General features: G+C 37.5%; 1 protein-coding gene across 4 annotated transcripts in view; it reads right to left on the reverse strand.

The window, feature by feature from the left end:
• Positions 1-551: 551 nt before the first annotated feature.
• Positions 552-25,532, reverse strand: part of LOC132329903 (FERM and PDZ domain-containing protein 2-like) — a 53,371-nt gene continuing 28,390 nt past the window's right edge. Inside the window, exons 25-43 of one of the 4 annotated variants that reach the window (XM_059851520.1) lie at positions 24,462-24,826; positions 21,757-21,952; positions 20,712-20,870; positions 19,898-20,072; positions 18,584-18,794; positions 17,379-17,416; positions 14,796-14,882; positions 14,323-14,387; positions 12,745-12,906; positions 11,736-11,904; positions 10,366-10,442; positions 9,019-9,101; positions 8,361-8,476; positions 6,371-6,519; positions 4,591-4,681; positions 3,732-4,066; positions 2,309-2,524; positions 1,976-2,038; positions 552-1,164 (exon numbers count right to left, since the gene is read on the reverse strand). In XM_059851520.1, the coding sequence (XP_059707503.1) occupies positions 1,093-1,164; positions 1,976-2,038; positions 2,309-2,524; positions 3,732-4,066; positions 4,591-4,681; positions 6,371-6,519; positions 8,361-8,476; positions 9,019-9,101; positions 10,366-10,442; positions 11,736-11,904; positions 12,745-12,906; positions 14,323-14,387; positions 14,796-14,882; positions 17,379-17,416; positions 18,584-18,794; positions 19,898-20,072; positions 20,712-20,870; positions 21,757-21,952; positions 24,462-24,826 (2,829 nt within the window). In that variant the 3' untranslated portion in view covers positions 552-1,092. Of the gene's footprint in view, positions 1,165-1,975; positions 2,039-2,308; positions 2,525-3,731; positions 4,067-4,590; positions 4,682-6,370; positions 6,520-6,630; positions 8,477-9,018; positions 9,102-10,365; positions 10,443-11,735; positions 11,905-12,744; positions 12,907-14,322; positions 14,388-14,795; positions 14,883-17,378; positions 17,417-18,583; positions 18,795-19,897; positions 20,073-20,711; positions 20,871-21,756; positions 22,052-24,461; positions 24,827-25,532 lie in introns of those variants that run through there. The other 3 variants (XM_059851521.1, XM_059851522.1, XM_059851523.1) reach the window with 3 other exon arrangements.

A 25,532-nucleotide genomic window follows, 5' to 3' on the forward strand; every position in this document is an offset into this window, starting at 1 on the left:
TAGTTAGATTGTTTCAGTTTCCTATGTTTAAAAGTTACTCTTCTAATGCATATCTAACCACTTCCATAAGTCACCTTCTAGATAAGGACTTAGAAGTACAACAAATGGAAAAAAATACAATCTCATACCTTGAACAGCAGATTTCTGTTCAAATCCACCCACATGAACAGAAACACTTTTTACAAGAAAAATAAACTGTACAGAGAGTTCTTTAATTTAAAGATCTGATCTAGCCCCTACTGAAACCAGCAGGACATCCCATATTTCAGATCCTAGGTAAGAATGAGAAGATAGTTAATCAATGTAAAGGATTAGGGAAGGATGAAATGTTTGTGTGTACCACAACGCACACACAGTTGTTTCACTTGGCTTAGTATTGCATTTCTTTTGCTATGGATGTGGAATGAAAATATTGATGCTATCTACATCTGTTCATATTGCTGGAAAAAATCAATATTCCATCCAATTATTAGAATGCTCTTCCTTTGAAGAGGACCAGGATTTAAAAGCATCATATTTTTTCTGTCAATTTCTTGATTTAAGGTGTATAGTGGTATGAACTCATGGGCTGGAAATGGTTCTACGTTGTTCAAGCAACCAAAGGTCACCAAACTGAGTCCTTCCATGCAAAAGCATAACTGGTGGAGTAAACACTGATTTGCAGAACAGAAGCAAACAGTGCACAACAATAGATGAAGGACAACTGATCTTCCCCTAACACCAACAGAATCCTAGATCTTTATAGTTGCCCTCTGGATAAAGCTAATTCCAAAGGCTGCTATATCCTTGCTACAGTCCCAACACCTATTCCTAACAATGGATATGTTATTACACAGAATGCAAAAATTGTCCATAGCAGTTTGACACAGCAGCGTTGCAGTGCTGGCTGGCTGTTTCTTCATACTTTGAGCCAAGAAATGAATGACTTGCGACGGACACGTTAAACAAGGTTTTAAATTGCTTTGTAATCTAAAAAAGCATATAATATAACACTTGTCTATGCTGGCATGACATCTCTTTAAAGTAGTTGCTGAGCACTCCCTGGAGTCCAGTGGAATAGCAACAGGAAGAGTCATATTGTAGGAATCATATTCAGTAGGAATCCATTGCTCGCAGGATCTGAAGGACTTCCAGCACAACTTCATAACAAAATAAATACTCATCCTGTGTGTGGAGACACCAGTGTGAAACACCTGCTTACATTCAACATAAATTCTAGACAAAGAAGCATGGACTAGCTGAAGTTATATGTTTATATGTTATGTGTTTATAACATCAGCATCTATTTCATATGGATACAAAACGTACATATTTCAGAGAATCCCTGTTCTTTTTATACCATCACTGGTAAAAGTACAGGAACTCTGTAGTTTAAGATGTGCTCGACTGTCATTTAGGACAGTGAAGATTAAATATTTGCTTAATTTTAGTCACATGATCAATCATTACCCTGAAGAAAAATATATCAAAGCATGTGCCAAAATATTTGCCTATAGGAAGAATTTTAATCTTCTCTTGTTTTTATTCTCGCCAACTGTTTTCTCTAAGGTGAGTTAGCAGCATCTTGTCTGTGTGAAAAATCTTTTCAGGAGTGGGTTTAGCTCAGGAGTAGAAGGATTTACTTGGTGATGATAAGTCAGCAAGAGAAAGAATTCAACTAAAGGGTATAATTTTGCAGGGTAGGGTTTATAGTAAGTCCTGTTTCTGTGATACTTGCTTTTCTGCTTGCTTTAGAAAAAGAAAGGGAGTTGTATTTGTCCTATATTGCTGTTTTGCTTTTATTTCACTTATTCAGTAAGGGACAGACTTTCATATTTAAAACTAGACACCCCTTGCCTAGAGGGCTGTTATTTTCCTCAAATATGAGCTCTAAAATGATATTTTAAGCCCCAGCTTTATCATAGCATATGGAGCTGTACCACGGATTGAGACTTTTTAAAAAACATTATGATCTACTTGCATATTTAGAACTTACCTTGGTTTGGATCATGCCAAAACGCTGATCTCGCAAATCTCTCACTATCTGCTTGATGTTGAACTGTCAGGAGAGAATAGTTTTTATTTTGGTTGGCATGCAAGTTATAAAGAAAGATTTAAGCATGTTCTGATGGGGAAGCTGTGACAGCTCTTTTAGAAATAGTGTATTTGTAGTTACTATCTTTGTTGTTTAAAACAATGAAAGCTGGGTTTATTCCATTTTGTTAGGATGAATTCTTAGTGGATTTATTCTGTTCTAAGATGTTCCCACCACGTTGCTGACATCCATACCAAGTTTGTAATACTTAACAATGACCTGTTTGATACTTACACATAAATCTTTTTCTATATGGCTGAGAAGAATTTCAACACACAGCAAAACTCCACTTCTTCCAATGCCAGTGCTGCAGTGAGCAATAATAGGTCCTGTCCTGTGAGCTTTTCTCATGTAACCAATAAATTTTACAAGCTGCTCAGCCAGTTTGGAAGTATTGTGGTCTGGCCAAGTGGTAAATTGCAAATGACTTATAATGCGCTTTTCTTCTGTCTGGAAGAGAGAGACCAGAAAGGTCAAGAATTATCAGTCCCAAAACCAATTTGCAAGGAATTCCACTAAAAATTTTCCGACAGCCTTATTCTTAAAATTGTTTGTCTATAGTTCTTTAGCTTTTCATACTTGACTCCATTAAAGTTTCTTTAGGTTTCAAGAAATGCACTCAGAAACACAGGCCTAGGAAATTTACTTTATATGGCTATGATGAGATGCTTAAGTTACTCTGTTGCCTTGAAAGAATGTAGTTATTTAATTTGTTGGTAATATTAATTAAATTTTCCTGGGTCAACACTTCTTGTTGCCAGTTCACAAAGCCACGTTAAAATCTGAATGCTAGCTACCTGGATTTTTACTATCTAAAGAATTTGAATGTAAATATGGATTTCTGCTGAAGTAGACCTCTGGCTTTCTGTAGTAGTTTGCTACTAATCCACTACAAATACAGCAAACTTAACATGTTCATTGAAACAATCACATATGGTGTTCCATCTTGCCATTTTAAGAGTCTTTTGGGAAGGCTCTTATCAAATGCTTTACAATGCTTCACGCTCTGTGACATAAGGTAAATTTCCTCAAATTGTTATCTTGATGGAAAAAGCACCAAGTTTAGTCTGGCACAGGTTTTTTAATTATGCCACTAAATAATGTGTCCTGCAGAAATTTTTGCAAAGCTTTACTTAATATCAAGGCAAGACTGATGGACTTATACCTGCCCTGTTTTCCATGTTATTCCACCTGGATTCTGAATTTGTTAAGTTTCTAAAAAATTGCTGCTAGATTTGTAGTTTCTTTTCATGAACAAAAAAGTATCATTTGTCCTAAATTCTAGGATGAAAGCCACCTTCTTCCCCTCTTTCCATTCAACCACCATCACAGAATATGAATCCGCTCTGTTTGGGATGTGATTTGATGAGAACAGTAAACAATTCTGCAAAACACTGAACACACCAGTTCTGTGACTATCAGAGGTCTCATTTTTGGAAGTTCTTGTCCAAATGTATGTAATATTATATTCATTGCTTATGCAATGAGCAAAAAAAAAGCCCTCATTAATCCTAATTTCATGCCTGTTACTCAGATTTTTACATCCCCAAAAAATACTGGGCACATATTACGGAAGAAGCAAACAATACTACTTGTATCCACTCGTGTAAACTATATAATCAAATTCATCATATATGAAAGTATTAAATCAACTTACCTGCTTGTTGATAATTTCTATTTTTCTAATTATGAAGTATTCCAGAGTCTGGTAATTGTGTAGCCTGAGATAGAAATTAGCCAGGTCTTTAGAGTTATAGGGAGACTCAGGCCAGTATTGATGACATTTGACTTGCCCTAGCTCCACTTCTTTTGTCATCATGGCAATCACATCTGATTCACTCTCCCAGACCATTTGCCAGAAATCAGCCATAGTGGAGGGAAGAGGCCCTTGGGTTATAATATAAAAGTGTTCCTCTTCTCCAACATTCATTCTAATGTAACTTGCATTAATGTAGCCATTCTTTTCTCCCAGAGGAACTCGTGTCTTATCATCTGTATAGAAACAGAAAGATGCTATTTCAGCTGTGGATCTGAAACAGAGTTCTACCATCTCCAGCATTCAGGAAAGAGGAAACCTCAGTCTCTCCAGAAAAGTATCCCTCTGGATTTTAGAACACATCTGACTAGTAGCACTAATATTAGCCATTCCAAGTAGGAATTCCCACAGATAAATTGTATGGTTCATTGCAGCTTTATTTCTCTTGAGGTACTTGTGTAACACTGTGGAAAGCCTTCTAATTACTATAGAATTGTTTGCCAGTGTTCCAACATAGTGTACCCAGTGCTGCCTCTCATGTATTGCATAGGAATGTTATCACTGGATATTGGTGTTATAAACCAGGAGAACCTCTAAGAATATATATACTGCATCACTGATATATAGAGATGCTACAAATTTTTGCATGTGATGTCCTTTTGCTGCAGTTTAGGAAGACATCAAGGGTCCAGAAGTTTTTTTGTGTTTCTCTGATGAGTTTGTTCACCAAATGTATGTTCTCATTTCTGTGCGTACTTACATGGAAGGATATCTCGGTATCTGTTTTTATTCTGGTTTTCTGGTGCTTTGCCAGTTCTGCACTCATCTACTGGCTTCACATGTTCTAAAGCCTAGATCAAAAAGAAATAGTTAATCTATGTTGTTCACATCCTCAACAGACAACTTTTACAGTGTCAGTGTGAACAAACTTTACTGCTGTATACAACACAAGACTGACAAATAGACTTTTTACAGAAGAGAATCAGTACATCATTCTCTAAACTTCTAGGCAAGGAATTCGATTTGCTTTGTATTTTGTTTGCCCTGCACAATATTTCTGCATTTTCAAGTGATATTTCCAACCCTCATCCTCAGACCCCATCATTACAAGTCCCTGTTGTATGTTGCTGTAATATAGATATTTGGAATACCATCTTGACCAAATGTCAGCATTTATGATTGATAACATGATGTCTAAAGCACTAATTATTGCACTATTAACAGTGCAAAAATGAATACTTTTCAGTGATGGAGTAAGCGCTGAATATAGGGAACAGCACCAATGATAGTAAGTACAAATCATACAGTCATTAAGAACTTCACAGCAAATATAGGGCAATTGAATGCAGGGTAGTCAGAAGCAGGATTGTGCAAGTTCATTTCATTACATTTTTGTGTTACCTCGATGTTTTTTTATTCTTCTATCTATTTTCTGTGCATTGCTCAATGCTCAGTCATCACATTCTGCCACTATTCGTTTATATGAACTGAAGTACATGTGACAGTTCTTGAACACTTTCTACGGCTTTTACTCAGATAAAATATCCACTGGCTTTGGTAACCAGCACTTTACTTATTAGATCTTTATGTTTTCTGTGCAGACCTGAAACTGAGCTCATAGTAAGCTACACCTACATCTGTAATGAATGTAATGAATGAAAATTAATACATGCCCTTGAGCCTTCAGGGAATGTCAACAAATTCTGTACACTTGAGCCTGTGGGATTTTGTGCCCAGAAAGTCAGAGATATAGAGGCAAGTAAAAGAAACTGATAGCATTGCAATTACTATGGAAAAAGTGGCAGCAATCCATTGCACTGGTAATAAGCAGGTCCTTTAAAGGAAAATCCAATACTATCTTGAAGAATTATGAAATAATCTATTCTTTGGGAATTTGATGATAACTTCATACTCTGTTTATGTTCTGAAATGAGATTTCACAAGCCTTCCGAATTTTACTTTGTTTTAATGATTTATATGCAATCAAATGTAATTATGTGTTTTTATTATCTGTGGAGGTACATTACTTTTTCTTTGTAATTTCATTACAAAGTCCCTGACCATAACAGCATCCTGTGGCAATGAGTTCCATGGATAACTGGAGCATTCCATTGTGTGGTACATTTTCCTTTCAAATATTTCACTTTAGTGAATCCTTAACAGCATGGATTTCTTGCTTAGGTGCAGCCCCTAGGATGGTTCTTAGGTGGATGTTCAGCAGAGTGGAGGGGGGAATAAGAAGAAGTCAGTCTAGGAAAAAGTGATTCCTAAGGTACATTATGGACATTGTATTTTTTATTTTCCTTCTACACGGGCAGCATCTTGGAACAGGGAAAGGTGCAAGGTAGATACGTGTGGAAAGAGAGATGCAAATACTGTACTACCACCCAAAGAGCAGAGTAGAAACCCCACTTTGGCAGGATTAATTGTCAGAGAAAAAGGATGCAGTAAAGATATACAAGCTGAACTCCCATATGGGAGTATGGAAAGTCACTTAGCTGTGCTGAACTGTTAACTCTTAAGAAGTAATCAAAGTTTACCATAAACTCCTTTAGCACCTCTTGATTCTCAATCTGCAGCTGAAGTCCTTGAATAAGACCTGTTATGCCAGTCCTTGGATCTACTCCACTCTGTGATGGTTTCAAGTTAATTAACTGAGTCAGTTCATCTCCAGAAGCAAAGGTTCTGTCTATGTATCAACAAAAAAAAAAAAAAAAAAAGGCAAACAAAAAACCAAAACACAATAACAAAAAACCAAGAAAAACCAAGAAGTTTTTAATTATTATTGTTCATAGTGCAGAATCTTGGCTTTAAACACTATATATTTTGCTGCTTATATTGTGGAAGTGAAGTATGACAAAATGGAAGAAAATATTTTCAACTTACTTATGTTCACAGCAGAAAGAAGAATAAGTCAACGTCATGGATACAACCAGCAGCACATTTCATGTTATTTGGAATCTGATTCAACTATTGCAAGTTATTTCCTCACAGAGTTTCTAAATACAGTCTGTTCTAAATAAACTGTTCTTGCAGAATTGGAGACTTTAATGCTAGTTTATATTGTATAGGAGATTGGCCACATCTTCACAGAGAATCATCTTCACGTTTCCAATACTTCCATGCCAATTAGTATTGCCACACTCCACTGCTAGGAATAATTCTTCCTTCCTAAAGTAAGCAAATATATTTTTCTTCTCATCTTAACTCATACTGCCCTTCAAGAGCAATATATTAACTATCTTTGATGCACCAATGTCAGGATTCAGTTTTACTACTTAGCTCATCCTGAAATGTATGTTCTGGTCCAGTACTTGACAGATTAGGAAAATGATAAAATTGCATCTTAAGAAATATCACTATTCTACTGGAGTGGTAGAAAAACTTTTGTTCCCATGTTGAGTAAAAACAGTAGCTTGTTTGTGAAAAATAATGGTTTGAGGCAAAGAAATTATGGAATTTGTGTTTTTTCATCATAGACTACTGTTTGTAAAGGATAACATACCAGCTGTCTCAAAGAAAAGCTGATGATGTGTTCCAGGGGTTTGTTGCAGGATGAAGACAAGAAGCAATGCTCTGCTTTCCTCCTGTAAGGTATCATCTCTACTCTTAACTAATTTCTGTTACAATAGAGTTGTGCTTGCTGTGTTTGTGTCTGGGCTATAACTTGCCCCTGCCTTGCCTGAGCTTTTAAGGCACTTTCTATTTGCATTCCAGTCTCTAACCCTTGAAGAGGCTCCTATTATTGAGTTGAAGGTGCCAGTGAAGACAAATCCCCACTCCAGACAGAGCACACGATTTCCTAGACACCACTCCTTCCAGATCAAGGGGAATTGAAAAAACCCAAATTCTGAGGAGGTGTAGTAGATGATAGATTGTTTATAATCTTCTGTTTGTTGGCCAGCAAGGCTTGGTAGTGTGAGGGAGTTACCTGTGTTTTACTTCTCCTAAGAGCCATCAGCAGCTCATTGCTTCCACCGCATGAGAAGAAGCAAGAAGAGAGAGAGCAATCTGTATTACACAGAATCTGTGAGATACTGCAGCATCCTCAGTATGGTTCCTTTCACAAATTATTTTCATTTGGAGTAGAATGAGCTTAATTTTCATAAAGGAACAATTAGGCAGATTCTTTCTGTAAACTCTTCTGGGTTCAGAGGGGCTTTGGCACTTGAGCAGTGAAAGTGCTTCAGTACCTGCTTAAGCACATCAGTTCTAGAGATTTTAATGAAATTGTCATGGGGGAGGAAATTCAGTGATTCTGGGGACAGAGTCTTGAGAGACAATTTGACCCTTTGTTCTGCATTTTTAAGTGTTTAATTTACTTTTTTTGCGAAGTTGTATGGGAACAGTAAGGGAGAGAGGAGAGACCACATGATGTATGTGTCCTTTTAGAGTTACAAAAGTTTGGATGGCCTATCTATGCATCAGTAGTAAAAATTGTGTCTTGAATGCTAGTGTTGTTCTCAGTGTAGATATATGGAGATGCTGGGCTATACTGTTGAAGAAAAAGAGAAGTTTTTGCATGATTACTTCTAGGTAGAACAGGAATCCTGTGGGGCATAACATCATCTTCATTGTTCCAGCTGCCTGACTCAGACTGTTGATTTTCTCTTCTGCAGCTTTCACATTCTGCACATTTCTGTGACCTGCAAAACAACGTCAGTTGAAGTGGCAGGAGCTTTGATAACCTGAACCATACAAAGATTTTGTGTTGAATCTATTTGTGCTTAATTTTAATTTTATTGAGCAACTGTTTACATGAATTAGTCAGAACTCTGAAGATCATAAGTTTAAGGAGTTGTTGTAGCATTTTTTCTGGAGTATTGTTTACAAATATAGCTACTGATAAATACTATTTTTGGTATGCTATTGTTGGATTTTTTCAGAAGTAAGAGCATACTCTGAATAAAAAGCTTTTCAAAAATGACTGGAAGTCAGGTCTCTCACAGCTAGAGACCATTTTCATGTAGGACATTTTTCAATTGTTAGCCCTTACGCCTGGAAACTTCCATTCTCTTGTCTTAGTAGTTGTGTGAAAGCTGTTTAGCAGCTCTTCCTGAAGGTGGAGCTGCATTCCAATAGAACCGTGTTTCTGTTATTTTCATACTTCATTAGGAGAGCTGGAAATACACAAATAATTTACCCATACTATTTATTTTAATAGTTTTACTTCATTTGAAAGACTTACCTGTCTGAAACGTTACTGATGAGGTCCTTATAGTCTTGTCCAGCCAGCTGACTGTGCAGGGATTTGTCTGTTCTTTCTGCATCCTGCATGTTTCAAATAAGAAAAAGCTGTGAAAAATCAGTACACAGAAACACAGTGAACAGAATATAGTTACTTTCATCAACACTCTTGTTTCTGACAGAAATGTGTCCTTTGCTTAAGAGGGAAAGGGAAAATAGTTTCCAGTTTCAGAAGAAAGTGTGTATTGCAGTAACTAGTTGGAGTAAAAAGCCTTATCAGCTGCATTTGTAGGTTTCTGAACAATAGAACAATACAGTCCAGAGATACCTCTACATCTCAGCATGCATGGCTGACTTTGAAAAGTTTGTTATATCCTCTGATCAGAGAAAGAAAATGGAATCACAGGAATCATGAGTCACACTCTTGCCCTCCCAGTTCTTGGCAGCAGGAAGCACCAGCATCTGAGATGGAACTGTTGGTAGTAATTTCCTTTTTTTTATCTTAGACACAACAATGCCAACAGTAGAAGCAGGGTGCAGCTGCTCTGCTGAAGAAACACTCAACTAACAGAGAAAGCAGACCCTTGATGATCCTCCATATGCAATAGAAGCAATAGTACTGGTGGCTGTTTATCCATCCTGAAGAGTAATAACTAGGTCCTGCATTTAAATAATGATGCAGGATATCTGCTATTAGTATGTGCAAGTAGCTTCTTCTCAGCTGTAACACTTGATAAATAATTATTTAAATTTTAGTTCAAATTACCATTTTTCTTTTTCTGGTTCAATTACATTACTTGAATCAGGGTTTGGATTTTTCATTTGTTGTCTGGAGGATAAGAAGACCTAATTTTCTCACATTTACTGAGGAGTTTCACAGATTTAAATTTATAAATAATAGATGCCCTGAAATTTAATGTGGAATGTCTTGCAGGACTTACTAAGAATCAAAATCATAGCCATGTTTGAAAAAATTTAGATGCATTTGAATTTTGAATAGCAGTGGAGATAGCTGAGTAGAAATCTTTTAATGTACATGGTTTAGAAATACTGAAAGGGATGGTAAAATTAATAAATTATTCATTTCAGTATTATAAAGAATCATAACAAGACTTGCATATGCAGCCTTTCTTCCCTCCACCCTTTTAGCATATGTATTATCATATGCTCTTGTCTCAGTGGAATCCTGACTCACTCAAATGTCAGCAGTCATAGCAGCACCCTTCCCTCACATTAAACATTTTTTTCATTAAGAAGGTGTGGTTCTTGCCCACATTGCAGCAAACTCATGTTGTAAACAAACATGAGTACATTGCCTGATAACTTCTAAAAACTTCTCTGATTTTACCTTGTTGCACATTTGGTTAGAGCCTTCTTGCTTGAAACTGAAAACAGGCTGAGCTTGCAGGCTTTCCCCACCACCTGCTGAATACCAGAAAACAAACAAACAAAAAAAAAAATCAAATGCATGAAAATATAGATCCATTTCTTCTCTGTTGCTTGGACCAAAGGACTTTGACCTCACATGGGGCACTGAGATACAGTGTCTTAAACTGGAATGGAATCTCCCTCTTGTGAATGCCTGGGAGGGTTAATAGAGCACAAATACCATTTGTCAGCACCAAAGAAGCCAGAATAATTCAGACTGCCAGAAGATACACTGAAGTAAAGCCCTGTATCAACAACAGCTATAAAACCCCATGAAACTATTTAAATCTGCTCTCTCTAACCCAGCTCATTCCTTCACAGTGCTAAGGGAAAAATACCATAGATTAACTTTGCTGCCAGCACTTGTATAATACCATTGTGTTTTGCAGGAAAACAGTTTAAACTTCACAGAAACTATGTAATTCACTGATATCATGTAAGAAGAGAATGGCAATGGCAGTGTCATCTTGACTAAGAACACTTGAAACAAAGCCTGCAATTTGTAACCAGCAAGCCAGATGGTGGAATTCTATGTCCTTCCCACTTAGGTTTCTCCACATTACAGGATATGTTTCAGTATTCAAAGAAATAGAAAGTTGAGGACTATAACTATGTAATCTATTGGTAATTTTATATCCTTGCTTCCATTCCCAGCTTTAATTAGTAATTAATTTTTGAGTATTCAGTAGAGCAGAGCATAGGGCACAAAGTTCTTCCATTGAGTTCGTCATGCCCGTTAAGTACTGCCCTTTGTAAGATGGGTGTGCTCTCAAATGAGTAACAATAGACCTGGGAGCAGTGGCTTCTGGATTTGAGCTTCAGCACCACAGAAGAGAGAGGATCTGTCTGCCAGACAGAACAGGAGGTGTAGTGCTTCTAGAGGATAAGTAGGAGTGATGGGATGTGAAGTTTGTGGGAGAAGTATTTTAGCAACTGAGCCAAAACCAGCCTGTGATTCCATCAGTGAGTTGCATAAAATGGGGTAAAATCAGACCAACATTCACGACTTAAAAACTTAAACTGAGTTAAAGCATCTTTGAGGGTCTTATGGCTTTGTTCCTAGATTTAAAAATCACTCTTGGACATTCCTTGGTGGTCCAAGGTGTCCCTGTGGTCCTATGTCTTGAGCAGTTCAGCCAGCGCTTCAAATCAGGGTGAAGAATGTGTTTGTACCTACAGCTATGAGACAGGACTAACAGTAACATTGACTTGTTTTGCTAAGACCAAAGTTGAATTCGGGCAACACATAATCCCACTTCTGTCAAATGGTGGGTGGATGTGGCTGCTTACCAGGCTCTGCTTTTGTGTTTGGAGTGGAAGCTCTGTTGCTCTGGTTGCCTGAATAAGCCCAGTGCAAAGCCAGGCTTCGGCAGACAGTGAGTTGAACGGTGCCTTGCGCCTTGCGCAGCAGATCTGTAACTGCTTGGCGTGGCAGACCAGACACAAAAGTCTCATTCACCTGAAAAATACCATGATGAGTATTTCCAGATTCATGTAACAAAGCCCTAGCACTAGGAAGTATTCATATAACTTCTTTGACCTTCATGTGTCAGCATTTTCTTCTATTTGTAGGAGACAGAATTCTCATTCTCTCCTAACTCACTTGGTCCTTCATCTTTATACCATGACTGCCAACAGGACACCCAGAATTATAGGCTGAGATAGTAATTGGGCTTTCCCCCAATCTTCATTGAGAAGATGAGGGAAAGATGGAAGTAAATGAAAGCCAGAAAATCAAACAATTTTGAAACTCATGGAGGGAGAAGAAAAAATAGTTTGGTGCAACAAAAAAGATTATTTATATTAAAAGGTGGTAGAGTGGCTAGAATAGTAAGATTTTAAATAAAGACTGAAAAGCCCCAGTTCCAGTGCTTTTTGTTTGTCTTGATAATACCTAATGTGACAGGCTCTTCCCAGGAGGCTCCTGGTTAGCTGTGACCTGCATGCTTGGCCAGTTAACTTTGGTTTCCCTGAAGTTTCTCTGGAATCCTCACTAGGCACAGTTACTGTCAGGAGTAGGTGCATTTGGCTGCTTGCTCTATGATTCTGGGTCTGCCTCTGCTGGGGTGTCCACTACCAGCCCTGGGGAGGCCCAATCCCACAGGAGGCTGAACTCCAGGGAAGACCCAGGGGCCCAGGACAACCCTCTGACCACCAGGAGCCAAGGGACATCACCTCCTACATGTTACTGTGTAAAGCAGCATCAGATTTCCAGCCTGCACCACTTTATATTGGACAGATGCTCCTTATAGAGTAAGGAGAGAAAATGTGAGCCAAAGCAATGAAGAACAAATGTTACCTTCAGTAAGATGTCACCAACTTGAAGTCTCCCATCCAGATCTGCACTGCTGTCCGGGCTGATGGCTTTTATTAGGATAGCCCTGCCATTTTTTCCACCTACCAATGCAAATCCCAGGCTTCCATTTTCTGCTTTTTCCAGCTCAATCTTAATAATGAAGTCCTACAATAGACAAAGATGCAGTCTAAAGTGGCATTTATTCCGGGATGTATTTTGTTTGCATTTTTTATAACCCAAGATTCCCATTATTCCCACAGTCCTCTCTGTCTGATATGGATATATCCTGCTCTACTCTTGAATAGATCTATAGAGCTTCCAGGGATCAAGATAAGAGCTGCATGTATGTATCAAAATAAAAATAGTACATACTTATTTTCATACTCTGTTTAATAATTTCTGCTGGGTAAAATAACCCCTTAAGAGCAAAGAAATGTGTACTTCTGTAATCCTTTTATAATATATCAAATAAATTACCTTAACTGACAAATAAGGCATTCTTATCTCCAGCATGGCAGTAATGCAGTACATAATTTATTCTCTTATTTTTCTATAATTTAGATCCTAATCTTGTAATCCCAGCATTCCCATCTCTTTTGCTTTAGCACTTCATTTGCTTTTAAAATCAGCTGCTTTTTAAGGTCAAATACTATGTCAGAAATAGCAGCAAGCTAGAAGTGTTTATGACTTGCAACATGACTAGTTCGAATGCCACAAATATCAGCCTTGTAAATTATTTTTGCAGGTTTAACAGATAAAGCATCATGGATTAAATCATGCAGAAGAAACAGTAATAGTGATGACAATCAAAAATTAAAAAATTGTTCCAATTTTTTTGCCAGGTTGGAGGTCTAATTTTAACTAGAGACAGCTTTTTTAAAAAAAAAAAAAACACATTCAAGAGAAAACTAGTTAATCTATTCACATGAAATATCAGTCCCAGTTTGGATCATTCCAAGTTACTTTCCATGTCTCTGCACCAAAAGAAGTGATGTTTTTGCTTGTAAGAATTTTCAAGCATTGTATGCTGAGCACGGAAATAACTTTTTTTCTCCCCCAACAACAACATTCCTGTGTATTCAGGAATTCATAATAAATAATAACTAACTTTAAAAATGCAATTCTCTTGCCAAATTCAAACCATATTGGTCTATATTAGCACTGCATTATACTGCAAAGATTTGGGCTAATTTTACTCTCTTTTCAAATGTCTATCTGAAAATTGCAGAATGAAACATATCAATCTCATTTTTCAAAGATTGTTGTGGAAAATGTTTCACAATTGCACATATTTACCCCAGAATCCCATGCTGTGACATTTTGTGTCTTTTTTCCTATGCCACCTTCCTTGTAAGCATTGAAAGACAGCAACAAAAGAGTCTGTCTCCAGGAAGTGCCCAGTGCATTCTGTTCTGTGAATGCTGAATCCAATTCAACACTTACAGGACACACTCCAAGTGCATTATATTCACATTTTCAAAGAGAGGAAGAAAGTGCATTAAATACCACTATTGAAAAAACCTCTCTCCATACAGCTCCCTTCACTTGATGAACCACCTCACACCTCAGAGTGTCACTTACTTTACATTCTGGAGTATCAGGAGTGTTCTGCTGAGCATCACAGTTTGTTTCCTCCAAATGTTTCTCTGTGAAAAAGCAACAACAATTTTTAGATAGTTGTCCTGGTAAAATACTCTACATTATAACACTTAAAATCTCATTCAAAGACATAATAAAACATGTTGTATTTTATATGTGAAATACAAAATAAATCCCATGGATTTATGTGGCCTAAAACTCCTGAAATGTGAATCACACTGTGACCTTTTTACCTCCCTGTGAGCAGGTTCCAAAACAAGCTTTAAGAACTGCATGCTACAGAGACACCAGATGGAGAACAGTAATGTATAAATGTTCTCTGAAACTCTGAGGGAGGCAGAATTTTTTATGAAGAGTTAATCTTTCCCAGGTGATGCCATTATCACCTATAAACTTACTTTTCTTTCAAAGAACACAATTTTACTAACCCTAATTGAAAAATACAAAGTTCTTACCATGTTGATATAGCAGATGCTGTTCCTGGGAGTTCAGGTTTTCATTTGACAAAGAAATATTGGTTTTCTCTGTTTCAACTGCTGGCCCTAAAAACAAACACGTATGTTTGCTCTGGCAGGCCTCCTGCTCAACTTCATGTACCTATGGAATGTAAACTCTGTGCTTAGGTTATTAAACAAAGCATCAATATCCAATACTGATGCTATATGAAGCAGTGTGAGACCACTGCATGATTAAGTTTGCCAATTTGCACAGAGATATAAACATTTCAGTCATGAATAGCAGAGCTACTGCATCTTAGCCATTGTTATTTTAAAAATTGTAACCACAGTCAGAGACCAGACTGAGTCACTCTAGACATGTGGCAATGATCAGGCAGATGAAGGAACACTCCCACCTCTACCAGCCCCCCAGTTTTATGGTTTTGCTTTATCGTATTTTGATTTTAGCTGTCTTCCATAAAGTACTCTTAATATGTGAATTATTGAAAATAATTAATGTCCTGTAGTTTAAAAATAATTAATGTCCTGTAGTTTAAACCTGTTGCAATCGCAATTTTAGTATGTGTTCTTGTAACTAAGCCTATAAAAATGAAGGCTTGCTTAGAACTAATTATTACAGATTTATCTATAAATCTATGAGTGATGATAGCAAATAGAACACCAAATACAAAATTACTGTAGGTTTTTCAAAGTGCCTATAAAATGGAAGAATTATACAATCATAGAGCAGTTTGGACTTAAAAGAACCTTAAAGATCATCTAGTTCCCACCCTCTGCCATGAGCAGGGACACCTTTCACTAGACCAGGTTGCTCAAAGCCCATTCCAGCCTGGACCTGAAGATTTTCAAGGATGAGGTGTCCACAACTTCTCTGGGCAACCTCAGTGTCACACCACCATGACAGTAAAGAATTTCTCCCTACTATCTAATCTAAACCTACCCTCTCTCAGTTTGATGCCATTCCCCCTTGTCTTACCATTACATGCCTTTGTCAAAAGCCTCTCTGCAGTGCCCCTTTAGGAACTGGAGGGAGCAGTAAGGTCTCCCCAGCATCTTCTCTTGTCCAGGCTGAGCAACTCCAACTCTCCCAGCCTGTCTTCACAGGAGAGGTGCTCCAGCCCTCTGACCATCTTCATGGCCTCCCCTTTAAATTGCTCCAACAGGTCCATGTCCTTCCTATGCTGGGGACCACAGAGCTGCATGCAGCACTCCAGGTGGGGTCTCACAGAGCAGTGGGGCACAATCCCCTCACTCAACATGATGGCCACACTGCCTTTGGTGCAGCCAAGGATATGATTTCTGGGCTGTGACTGTACATTGCTCAGTCATGTTTAGCTTTTCATCAACCAACACCCTCAAGTCCTTCTCAGGGCTGCTCTCAGTCCATTCTCTGCCCAAGTGTTTATGTTTGGGATTGCTCTGACCCATGTGCAGGACCTTACACGTGTTGTTTTACAGGAGAGGCAGGTAGCTGTGCCAGTACAGCGTTCATAACTCTGTCAGAGGTGGACCAGGTCTCATTACCTATTTGAAGGTGTCTTGAGAAATCTTGGAATCTGCAGAGCTCACACAAGGCTGTGTAAGCAAAGTCCTACCAGGCTACAAATTTGCTGTGCTTTAGTTCTATCATGTTAACTCAGAATACACATAACTTTATCCATATCTTGTAGAAAACTGCTTCAGTTTATAGAAACAGACACATGGCTACATGTGTAAGGAAACCTGTCACTAACTTGACTGGGAATAAGTTCTTCAGGTAACCATATGCCAGTATTCAGATCAGTGTAGGCATGTGAATAATTGTGGTCCAGGGTTACTTTTTGAAGTCACATTTGCATGATTAAAAAAACCCAAAAACCACTGAGATATCCAGTCAGGTAGATGAAACTGGGGTCAGGTCTGACTTAATGCTGCAGCCAACTGTGCATTTGAAAGTATTACTTGCATAACTAACACCCTTTGTATGTGCTGACCTAGATGTGATACCTCTGCTTCCACCTGAGGGTGCAGGTGCAGCCTGTGCTTGCTGAGACTCCTTAGGCTGCTAGAGCAATTCTGGTCAAATCTTTGTGGTGCAGATGATGGCTGAAGTTTTGTATCAGTTGGAGTATCAAATATCTCCCCTTATAGGAATGCTTTTATATTAACTAACAGATATTAGTGCTGCCTGCTGATTTTATATACTTCATTAATAACAGTTTAAAAAGGTGGTCTAGATGATGAAGTAGTGGCTCATATTGAATAGTGGCTCAAGAAGTGCTGGAAAACTTCTTAGAGAATAGTTTCAGTCAAAACAGATGTTGAAATATGACCACATAAAATTCCAATTTAATAACAAATTTAAAAAATAGAAACTGAATATGTAACAAATTACTTTTTTACAGTGAACTATACATTTTTTTTCTGTCTTCAAAGAGCTACCAAATTTTTTTTCAGACTCTTAAAATGGCCATAACAGAAATACCGAGTGGCAAGTTACAATTTCTTAATAAGTTTTAAATGCAATGAATCAATACCTTATGCTTATTTTCAAAATCAGCAAGTTTTGAACTAAACCCCAAAAACATTAGCCTTACTTACTATTTTCCTGCTCTATAGGAACCACTGGATTGCCATTTCTGGGGGCAGAAAAAGTGAAATATGTGAGCCATTAAGTGCTGCATGCTTTGTAAAGCACATATGAAAATTATTTTTAGAAATTCAATTGTCTAAATACTAGTTGTCCTTCTATAATTTTGTTAGTGGTGCTTTTCTAAAGAGAATTGATATCAGTATATGAAAATATTTGACTGTAGTGAAATATTTTATTGAAATGTGCTGGGGGAAAAGATAAGCATATTAAATCACCTGGCTCAATACAGAGCTGCTTTCTGGTCCATTTTGAATTCAGCTTTGGTTACCCCCTGTATAAAGTGGGAACGCTCTTTTGTAAGTTCTTTTAGCCTATTTCTGTTTAGCTTCTTAGTTTGTAAATTCTGACAGTCAGGAGGTGCTGCCTACTAACTTGTTGTACAGGAAGATGTATAATGAGGCAGCAGTTTCTTCTTCTGTTAGATAAGCATAAGTTAATAAAACAGTTTTAAAAGTTAAACTATGTTAAGATAGCTGTGACAGCCATTCTGTCACATGTTCTGGTTACATAACTCAGTTACTCACATGCTTTGAGTTCTTATTTTACCATTCCTCTGAGATCTTTGGAAGCTATTTCTGCATCAGTCCAGGACCTGAGCTGGTATGATATCAGACTGTGGAACACAATGAATCAAAAGTGCAGCCATAAACTAATGAGCGAAATCCTTTACAGCTGATTATTGCTCAGGTCTGAAAAGACTTTCTGGTCAGGTTGCAGGTTAAATGCTGCATTTTTAGTACCTTTCTAAAATGTTCACTGTTGGAATTATCTCAGAATTTCTGATCTACGAGTTTCTTGCTCATAGTTGTGAATCTGAGATTATAAGGGGAAAGGTGACACTAGTGATGGAAATACAAAGATTTTCCCTAGAGAACAAGACATATGAAAATGGTGCTCAGCCTCACAGTTAAAGGCTTCACATTTGTTTTAGATGATGAAATTTGAAGAGCTCTCATTTGTGTTGTAGAGTCTACTTGCACTTGCTGTGTTAGTTGTAATTACAAGGAGTTAAGATGTCTTATGAATGTTATTTATTGGGTCACAACATTCAGACCTTTGAGATAAAGCATTTTTCGGTTTTGTGTTGTCTGACTTGTTGATGTAAAATTTAGAAACTTGCTTCAGCATTAGGATCAAGAATGCTCAGATTTACCTTGTGGCTTTGATTCGAACATTCTGGGTGGCAGCTTCACACACTCTCACTGCATCATCCAGGCTAATGCCCTCAGTGCACAGTCCACAGATGTAAACAATCTGATCTCGTGGCTGCAAACTGCCTTCCACACTGGCAGGAGAGCCAGGCACTATCTCTAGCACATAAATACCTTGTAACTTGCTTCCAGCTCCTCCTGTCAGCTTCAAGCCTAGAATAATGCAGAGAAAGCATCTTTTGTGGCAGAGTGTTTTGAATTTCACTGTCAGTGACTTTAAGTGGAATAAATGTGAGTCACTGAAGATAGGCTGAAGAAATCACTGACATAAAAACAGTCTTGCCCCAGTAAAATGGGATTTATAAGCTGGACTGAAAAAGTGAAATGCTATTAGATGTTTAAAAAAGTATGGAAAAACTTAAATGGTGGTGTCCATCTCTGTGTTTTGGTGCTACCCTTGTGCTTTATTTCCCCTGATGTTCGATAGTCATTGCAACAGGACACTGAGCAGCATAGCAGCAGCTCCCTCATTACCTGCAAATTTTAATGCCTTGCAGTCTTCAGGGTGCCATGGGAAAGGAGGCCTACAACAGCTGAGGAGGGACCTACACAGTGCAAACTACACTCAAGGAATCTCTGAACTAACTAGTTCCTACCTGGAAACAGAATGCTGTACATGAGCAAATATAGCCATACTGTTTCCTGAGTCTACAGTTTTATCTGTGTGCAGTACTCATAACATGCTACAGAAATATCAAGATACTCACATTGTGGGGATTTCTTTTATCGTTTGTATTGTTTGTAGATAAAGCCTTGTGTCTATGGTGAATCAAGGATTCAAGTGGAGATTTTTTGAATAGCAAACTGTAGTCTCAACCTGTGGCTCATCCTTCTTAAATTTTACCTTTTCTTCAATTTTTTTCTTTCCCTCCAAATAGATCTTTATGTGTCTCTGCAGGTAGTAGACATTATTATCCAACTATCTAAAACTTATGTATATAAGTAACATAAAAATATGATACTGGAAATCTGCCAGAAAGTTCAGTTAATAGAGTGATAATGCAAAGATCATTTTTCCAGCTACCTTCATTTTAGTCTAACAAGAGATATTAGTCTTCCCTCTTAGGTGTTGCCCAAAAAAAAGCTCTCATTCCTTGGTCATGGGTGATGATGAAGAGCATAAAGGTATCAAAGTCAGTTTGGATCATACTGATCCAAGAGCACATTTGCTTATGATTATCTTATGCTGCCATTCCTGTGATTATCTTATGCTCTCATTCCTGTCCAAAACAGCAAATACAGCATTTAGTACACACCTAGCTGTCCATCTGCACCCTTTGTGAGAGTAATTTCTGGAATCTCATCTGGCCTAATTGAGGGACGTGGGTCGCTGTCAGCACGGCCAACCACAAGGTGCAGATCTGGAGGAGAGCTTTGCAGTAAAGTCAGGACTTCATTGCATGGTAAAGATGTGACATCAATTCCATTCACCTAAATGACAAACCAGTAAAATCATGTCATAGACCTCCTTGACCATCATTTTCTTCTCCCTCTACTCTGAATTTTGCACATGAACTTAAATTATTTTTTACTTCCTTCTTATTGCTTTGCTGTGGTATTTAATGTCAATACATTTAACAATTAATATTGCAATAATATTTCTTTTTTGAACTTTTATTTTTCTGAATGCAGAGCTTTAATAAAAATAGCTTTTTTTTCCCCATTGAAACTCAAGATCTTGTTGCAAAAAACAAGGAAGAGGGTCTTATGCAAAACATTGAACATGAACCAGGCTGAAAAAAGGTTTTGTTATTACATTACAAAGGACACAATTCCTGCATCCTTTGTGCGTCACATATCACCTTATTACATTAATTCAGTTTATATCATTTCATGCATTTAATGTCTCACTTGTCTTGAATCTCCTAGATTAATTTTATTTGCCTCATCATACAATCTATTTAGCCTGAGATTTATCCAACTGAGGTCAGCAGAATTAGATTTATTGTATTACTTATTTACATACCTAAATAGGGATAAACAGGTGATGCTAAATGAAGAATGCCAAAACTGAATGACATTGATCTGCAAATATTTTCTCCTCTGCATAAACTCAAAAAATTACTGTACCATAATGATTCTGTCTCCCCTTCTCAATCTTCCATCAGAAAGGGCAGGATCATTCAAGATTTCATCAACATACAGGCAGGTGTCCACTTTGTTAAGAACTACAGAGAATCCATAACCATTGTTCTCTGACTTTGTCAAAGTCACAAATATCTCCATTTCCTGTTAAAACAAGCACAGGTTTTTTGATGTAGGCTTTTCTGTTGCTTCAGCAACACCTTCCACAATTTTTATATGCAGGTAGGAATCAGGTTCTCAGATGGTACAAGAGTATGTAAAAGGTGTTCTGCCATATCCCAGAATTGTGGAGGTTTATGTTGGTTGACTTATAGGGCCTAGTAAAGCAGAGAATGCCACCAGGACCTGGGATTGGGCATTTGGACTGTGTAAAGAAAGGCTCGGAGGCCTCTGAGCTGACAAGCATTGCCATAGCAGGGTGCAAAGATCAATGTTGTTACTGCTGTTGCTGTCCCACTGAAGGAAATGCCTGGAGCTAAACTTTGTCCACAGAGCTCTCAAATTAGTAGGAATTCAGAGCTCATTAGTGTTGTAGGAATGCAAGATGTTCAGCATTTGGCAGGACTGAGCCTTATATTTTGAATAGTAATTAGCACAAGAATCATACTTTCTTATCAGGAGATTACAGCAATATCGCTGTGACAAAGTGATTTCCTGCATGGCCTTGAAACATGGCAGAAAAACCCAAGTAACTGACTCCAATTAATTTTAGAAGCTACTAGAGAGCTTTTAGGCCTCTGCACATTGAGAATAATAATGCAGAATTTTGGGAAGTTGGAGAAATAGTAAGATGTCAAGAAAAAAGAAATAGCCTTAAGGCAAATGGTTAAGAATTCTGGAGAGCTGGGCAAATTGGAAGGTCTGCTTCATTTGAAGATTGTGAATATTCAGGAAAGTAAAAAAAGAAAAATAATCATGTGAAAATAGCATAGAAAATGGGTTAAAATTAATGTTTAAGACTGTAGCATTCTTAAATTTTTTTCTTTTCCCTTGTGTTCTACCTGTTGGTAATTTGGTGCCTATCACATACCTGAATGCAGTCTTCATTTTCTTCCTTCTCTTCCTCTGGTTCCTCCACGTCTTCCCATTCATTGTCACTGTCATGTGTCTCTCTGGCAGGCAGGGATGATGACGAGGGGCCAAAAACACGTGGCTGTGGGGTTGCAGTGGCTGCAGAGACTGTCTTGGAGCTTCCTCCTCGTGGAAGTGAGGTCACAGACATTGAGCTGACAGTGAGATACTCTTCATCAATAGGGGTTAGAGAGAGAGTTTCAGGCATACATTTTGTGTTCAATGGGTCATCATGACTCTTATTAAATACGTGGCTGGAAAATAAAAAGATTGCAGTGCTGGGGTTTTCCTCCATATGCTTTATTAGATGGCCACTGAAAAGTCTATTGTTTATGCATTGCCTTATTTTCATTTTAACTGAATTACTAGTTATGGTATTGAATTGCTGTCGGAATTCTTGAATGGTAGTATAAAAACAAATAAGTAATCAATATTTTGCAAAGCTACTTGAAAGATTAAAAACCTTTCATTATTTACCTTAGCAAAATCTTGCACTCTTTTAATTTTTTTAAGCCATTAATTAGTACTTTTGTTGCTTCTCAAAAAAGAAGAATTGGACAAAGCCCAGACCATTAATTATTTCATCTTCCATAAACAAATTAATTAACTTTTTGAGTAAGCAGTATGGACATTAAAATACCACTACAATTTTTATATTTGCATTTTTCTGGCAAAAGGAATGCCAGCCACATTTCTGGCCTCTACAGGTCTTTCCTTGGTAACTGGGCACAGATCAGAAACATGAAATATGAAGTGGTTCCTGTTTCATCATGAAAAGAAGTCCCTACTCCTCTTTTTAAGCTTGCCTTTATTCTTATGCTTGCCTTGAAGCATATGAGTTGTCTAAAAATCACAAATAGACTTTTTAAATTAATTGAATTAAAATTATTATTGATTCTATTCCACTATATTGCAGACAAAGTATTCAGCACTTTTAATGTTCAAGCCCAAACTGTAATCATACATGCTGTGTTTAATAGTTTTTGGCTGTTGTCCTTCATGAGCCCTAGTAGACAGCTGTGGCATTGTCTCCCAAAAATTTACCATTAAAGTTCATAAAAATACTAACACCACATTTTTTTAGAATATGTTTTCTTCCTATCAATCCTTATTGAAATATTTTTAAACATTCATTCATCTTAAAAACACCTAAAATGGCATATTCAAATCTATGTCAGCCAGGATGTTTGGTCTTTGATAGAAGTGAACTGTCCATCATCTCCTAAGCAAACACAGAAAACTAAAATTAAAATAAATTGCACGTCCTGTATGACATCACAGAAGATCTCTGTAAAATTCAAATCATAAAATTTATACATTTTCATGAAATAATTGAGCAATCTGGAGACATTTCTTCATTAGTCAAAAGGAAGTCCTTTATTAATGTTTATTCCCTTCTGGGGATTTTGTGTGGTTTTAGCTGGAAGGATTTAAATTGAGATTATGTTTAAAATATTGTTTAAAATTCATGGCATTCTAAACTTCTCTGGCTGCCTTTTAAAAATGCAAAAGCTGATACTAAATGATACTGAAAATTTATCAAACAAAAACATTTATTTCAGAACTTCCTTCTTGGAAAGAATCCAAAACTTTCCTTGAAATTGGTATTTTCCCACAATAAACTTAGCTTTGTTGAATCTGTATTATCTCTTGGCAAATATGTTTGCTGCAGACATATTTCTGCTGGTTTTACTCTCAGAAGTACAGATGCAGATAATTAAGCAGGAGCTTCATTCATGAATTGTGACGTTCTGAAGAGTGAAGAGTGAAGCTTCTGCACTTGACAAAGAGATGCTAAAATTATGGGCTGCCACTATGATCCCACTTGGCTTGCAGTGTCAGTGCTGTCACTCCCCAGAGACAACTGTCTGGGGCTGTGCTTGATGAGTGTCAAAGTAACAAAATTGTTTCAAGTGACTGTATGGGGAAATAAAAATTAGATTCTCAATAAAATAACTAAAGCTGTAAGTTAAAGGCCTCTAGAAGACTTTCAATTTGTCTTTGTATCAATCCTTTCTGTTCTGATAATTTATACTTTTTTGCACTGGGAAAGATGATGAAAATAGAATGGATTGTCTTGTGTGACAGTGTCTGATATATCCAAAAGAGTGTAAAAGGAGACTGAGTCCATTTGCACTATTGTGTAACTCCTCTGGCTCAGGAGTTCTATTGGTTTCTGCAGACCAGAAAACATAACCCTTTTTTTTCCTCCTTAATCGCAGTTTCTCTTCTGAGGTGTTTTTATTTCCTATGAAAAATTTGAAATTTAGAGATCACACAATAAGAAAAAAACTGGTGCCTATTTTAGTCAACTCTGAAAACAAATGAAAACAAAAGATCATATAATCAATAAAAAAGTATTTGTTTCCTGTTTAGGTGAACAGGTATCTTTCCACTGATTTCCAATGGCAACCACCTTCAGCTGAGCAGCATAAATGATTATAGTGGTGCAGAACTCTCAATGCAGACTTATGCAAAACTCTAATAAGATGAGAGTAAATAGGGAAAGCAGATTAGGTGAGTCAGAATCAAATAATAACACAAAATCTTCAGTAATCAGGAGTGATCAGAAGCAGAGAGCCCTGTACTTAAACCTAAGCAATTAACTTTCAAAGTTCTAAGAGTCAAAGGAAAGGCTGCAGAACAGATTTTGGTATTCCCTACCTTTTGGCCTGTCCAAACTCACATGGTGAGTAGCAGTTCTGCTTCACTTCCTCCTCTAGAGAGTGGAAGACTTCAGAACTGGAAGCTTCTTGATGAATCTTCCAAAGATGCTTATAGAAACTTTCTCTGGAAGCTGGGAGTTTCTGTATGGGTTTCTCTTGAAACTCAGCTACCTGCTCTTCGTAAGCTGAGCTGTCATCCTCAGGGGGCTCACTGAAATCTTCTCCCACTGGAGAATCAAGGCAGTCTTCAAGGTCTGGAGAGGTGCTACCTCCGTCACTGGTAGATTGATCCATACTGTTTCCTGCCCCTGTGCTGCCTGGCATTTCTGCCACAAAGTCCTTAATTGGAGATGGTGCTGGAGTCTATTAAAAAACCAGAAAGGTTAGTGTAACTACCATATCTTTTCCTTCAAGGTCAAAATATTTTGAAAAGGCAATATTAACGAGCTTCTGAATGGGAAAATACCAAATGGTAGCTGGAAGGAAGGAGAAAAAATAGAAGGTACTCTCTTACCAGATAACACTTTTGTCTTAATGTTTATTTTTCACGTTCTACAAGAGTTCCAATCAAAACTACCATACCAGGTCACTTTTCCCAATGAATTATTTGCTAGAGGTTCTTTTTTAATATATCTGTTCATATTGTGCCTCAATGTTTTGTCTATATTCTCTTCATTCCCTGGAAGTAGCTTCCAGACTTGACTCCTGTGTGACTGACCATGGAAGTCAGCCAAGGGCACCCTGCAGCAGAGCAGCAGGAGTCAGTTTCTTATCTGGCAATGGTTCTGCTGTCATTTCTGTCTGCCTGTGGGTGGCTATAAATCCTAGTTGGATGGGAACCATCAGTGGGCCATTCTGAATGGAGCAAGAGTAGGGCTAATGCATGTTCCTTATAAGAGTTCTTGTTATGTGTCCATGAGGTGTCTTCAAGGAGAAAGAGTAATAATGCTAGCATATCTAATGGCCATATTTTAGTCTCTGCAGTGTCTACAGTTTGGGGGTATTTTTAGTTTGTGTTTTGTTTCTCCCCCTGCCGATTCTGCTAGCTATCAATAAGAACCTGAATAAC

The sequence above is a fragment of the Haemorhous mexicanus genome, chromosome 7 (genome assembly GCF_027477595.1).
Source record: "Haemorhous mexicanus isolate bHaeMex1 chromosome 7, bHaeMex1.pri, whole genome shotgun sequence".
NCBI lineage: Eukaryota > Metazoa > Chordata > Aves > Passeriformes > Fringillidae > Haemorhous > Haemorhous mexicanus.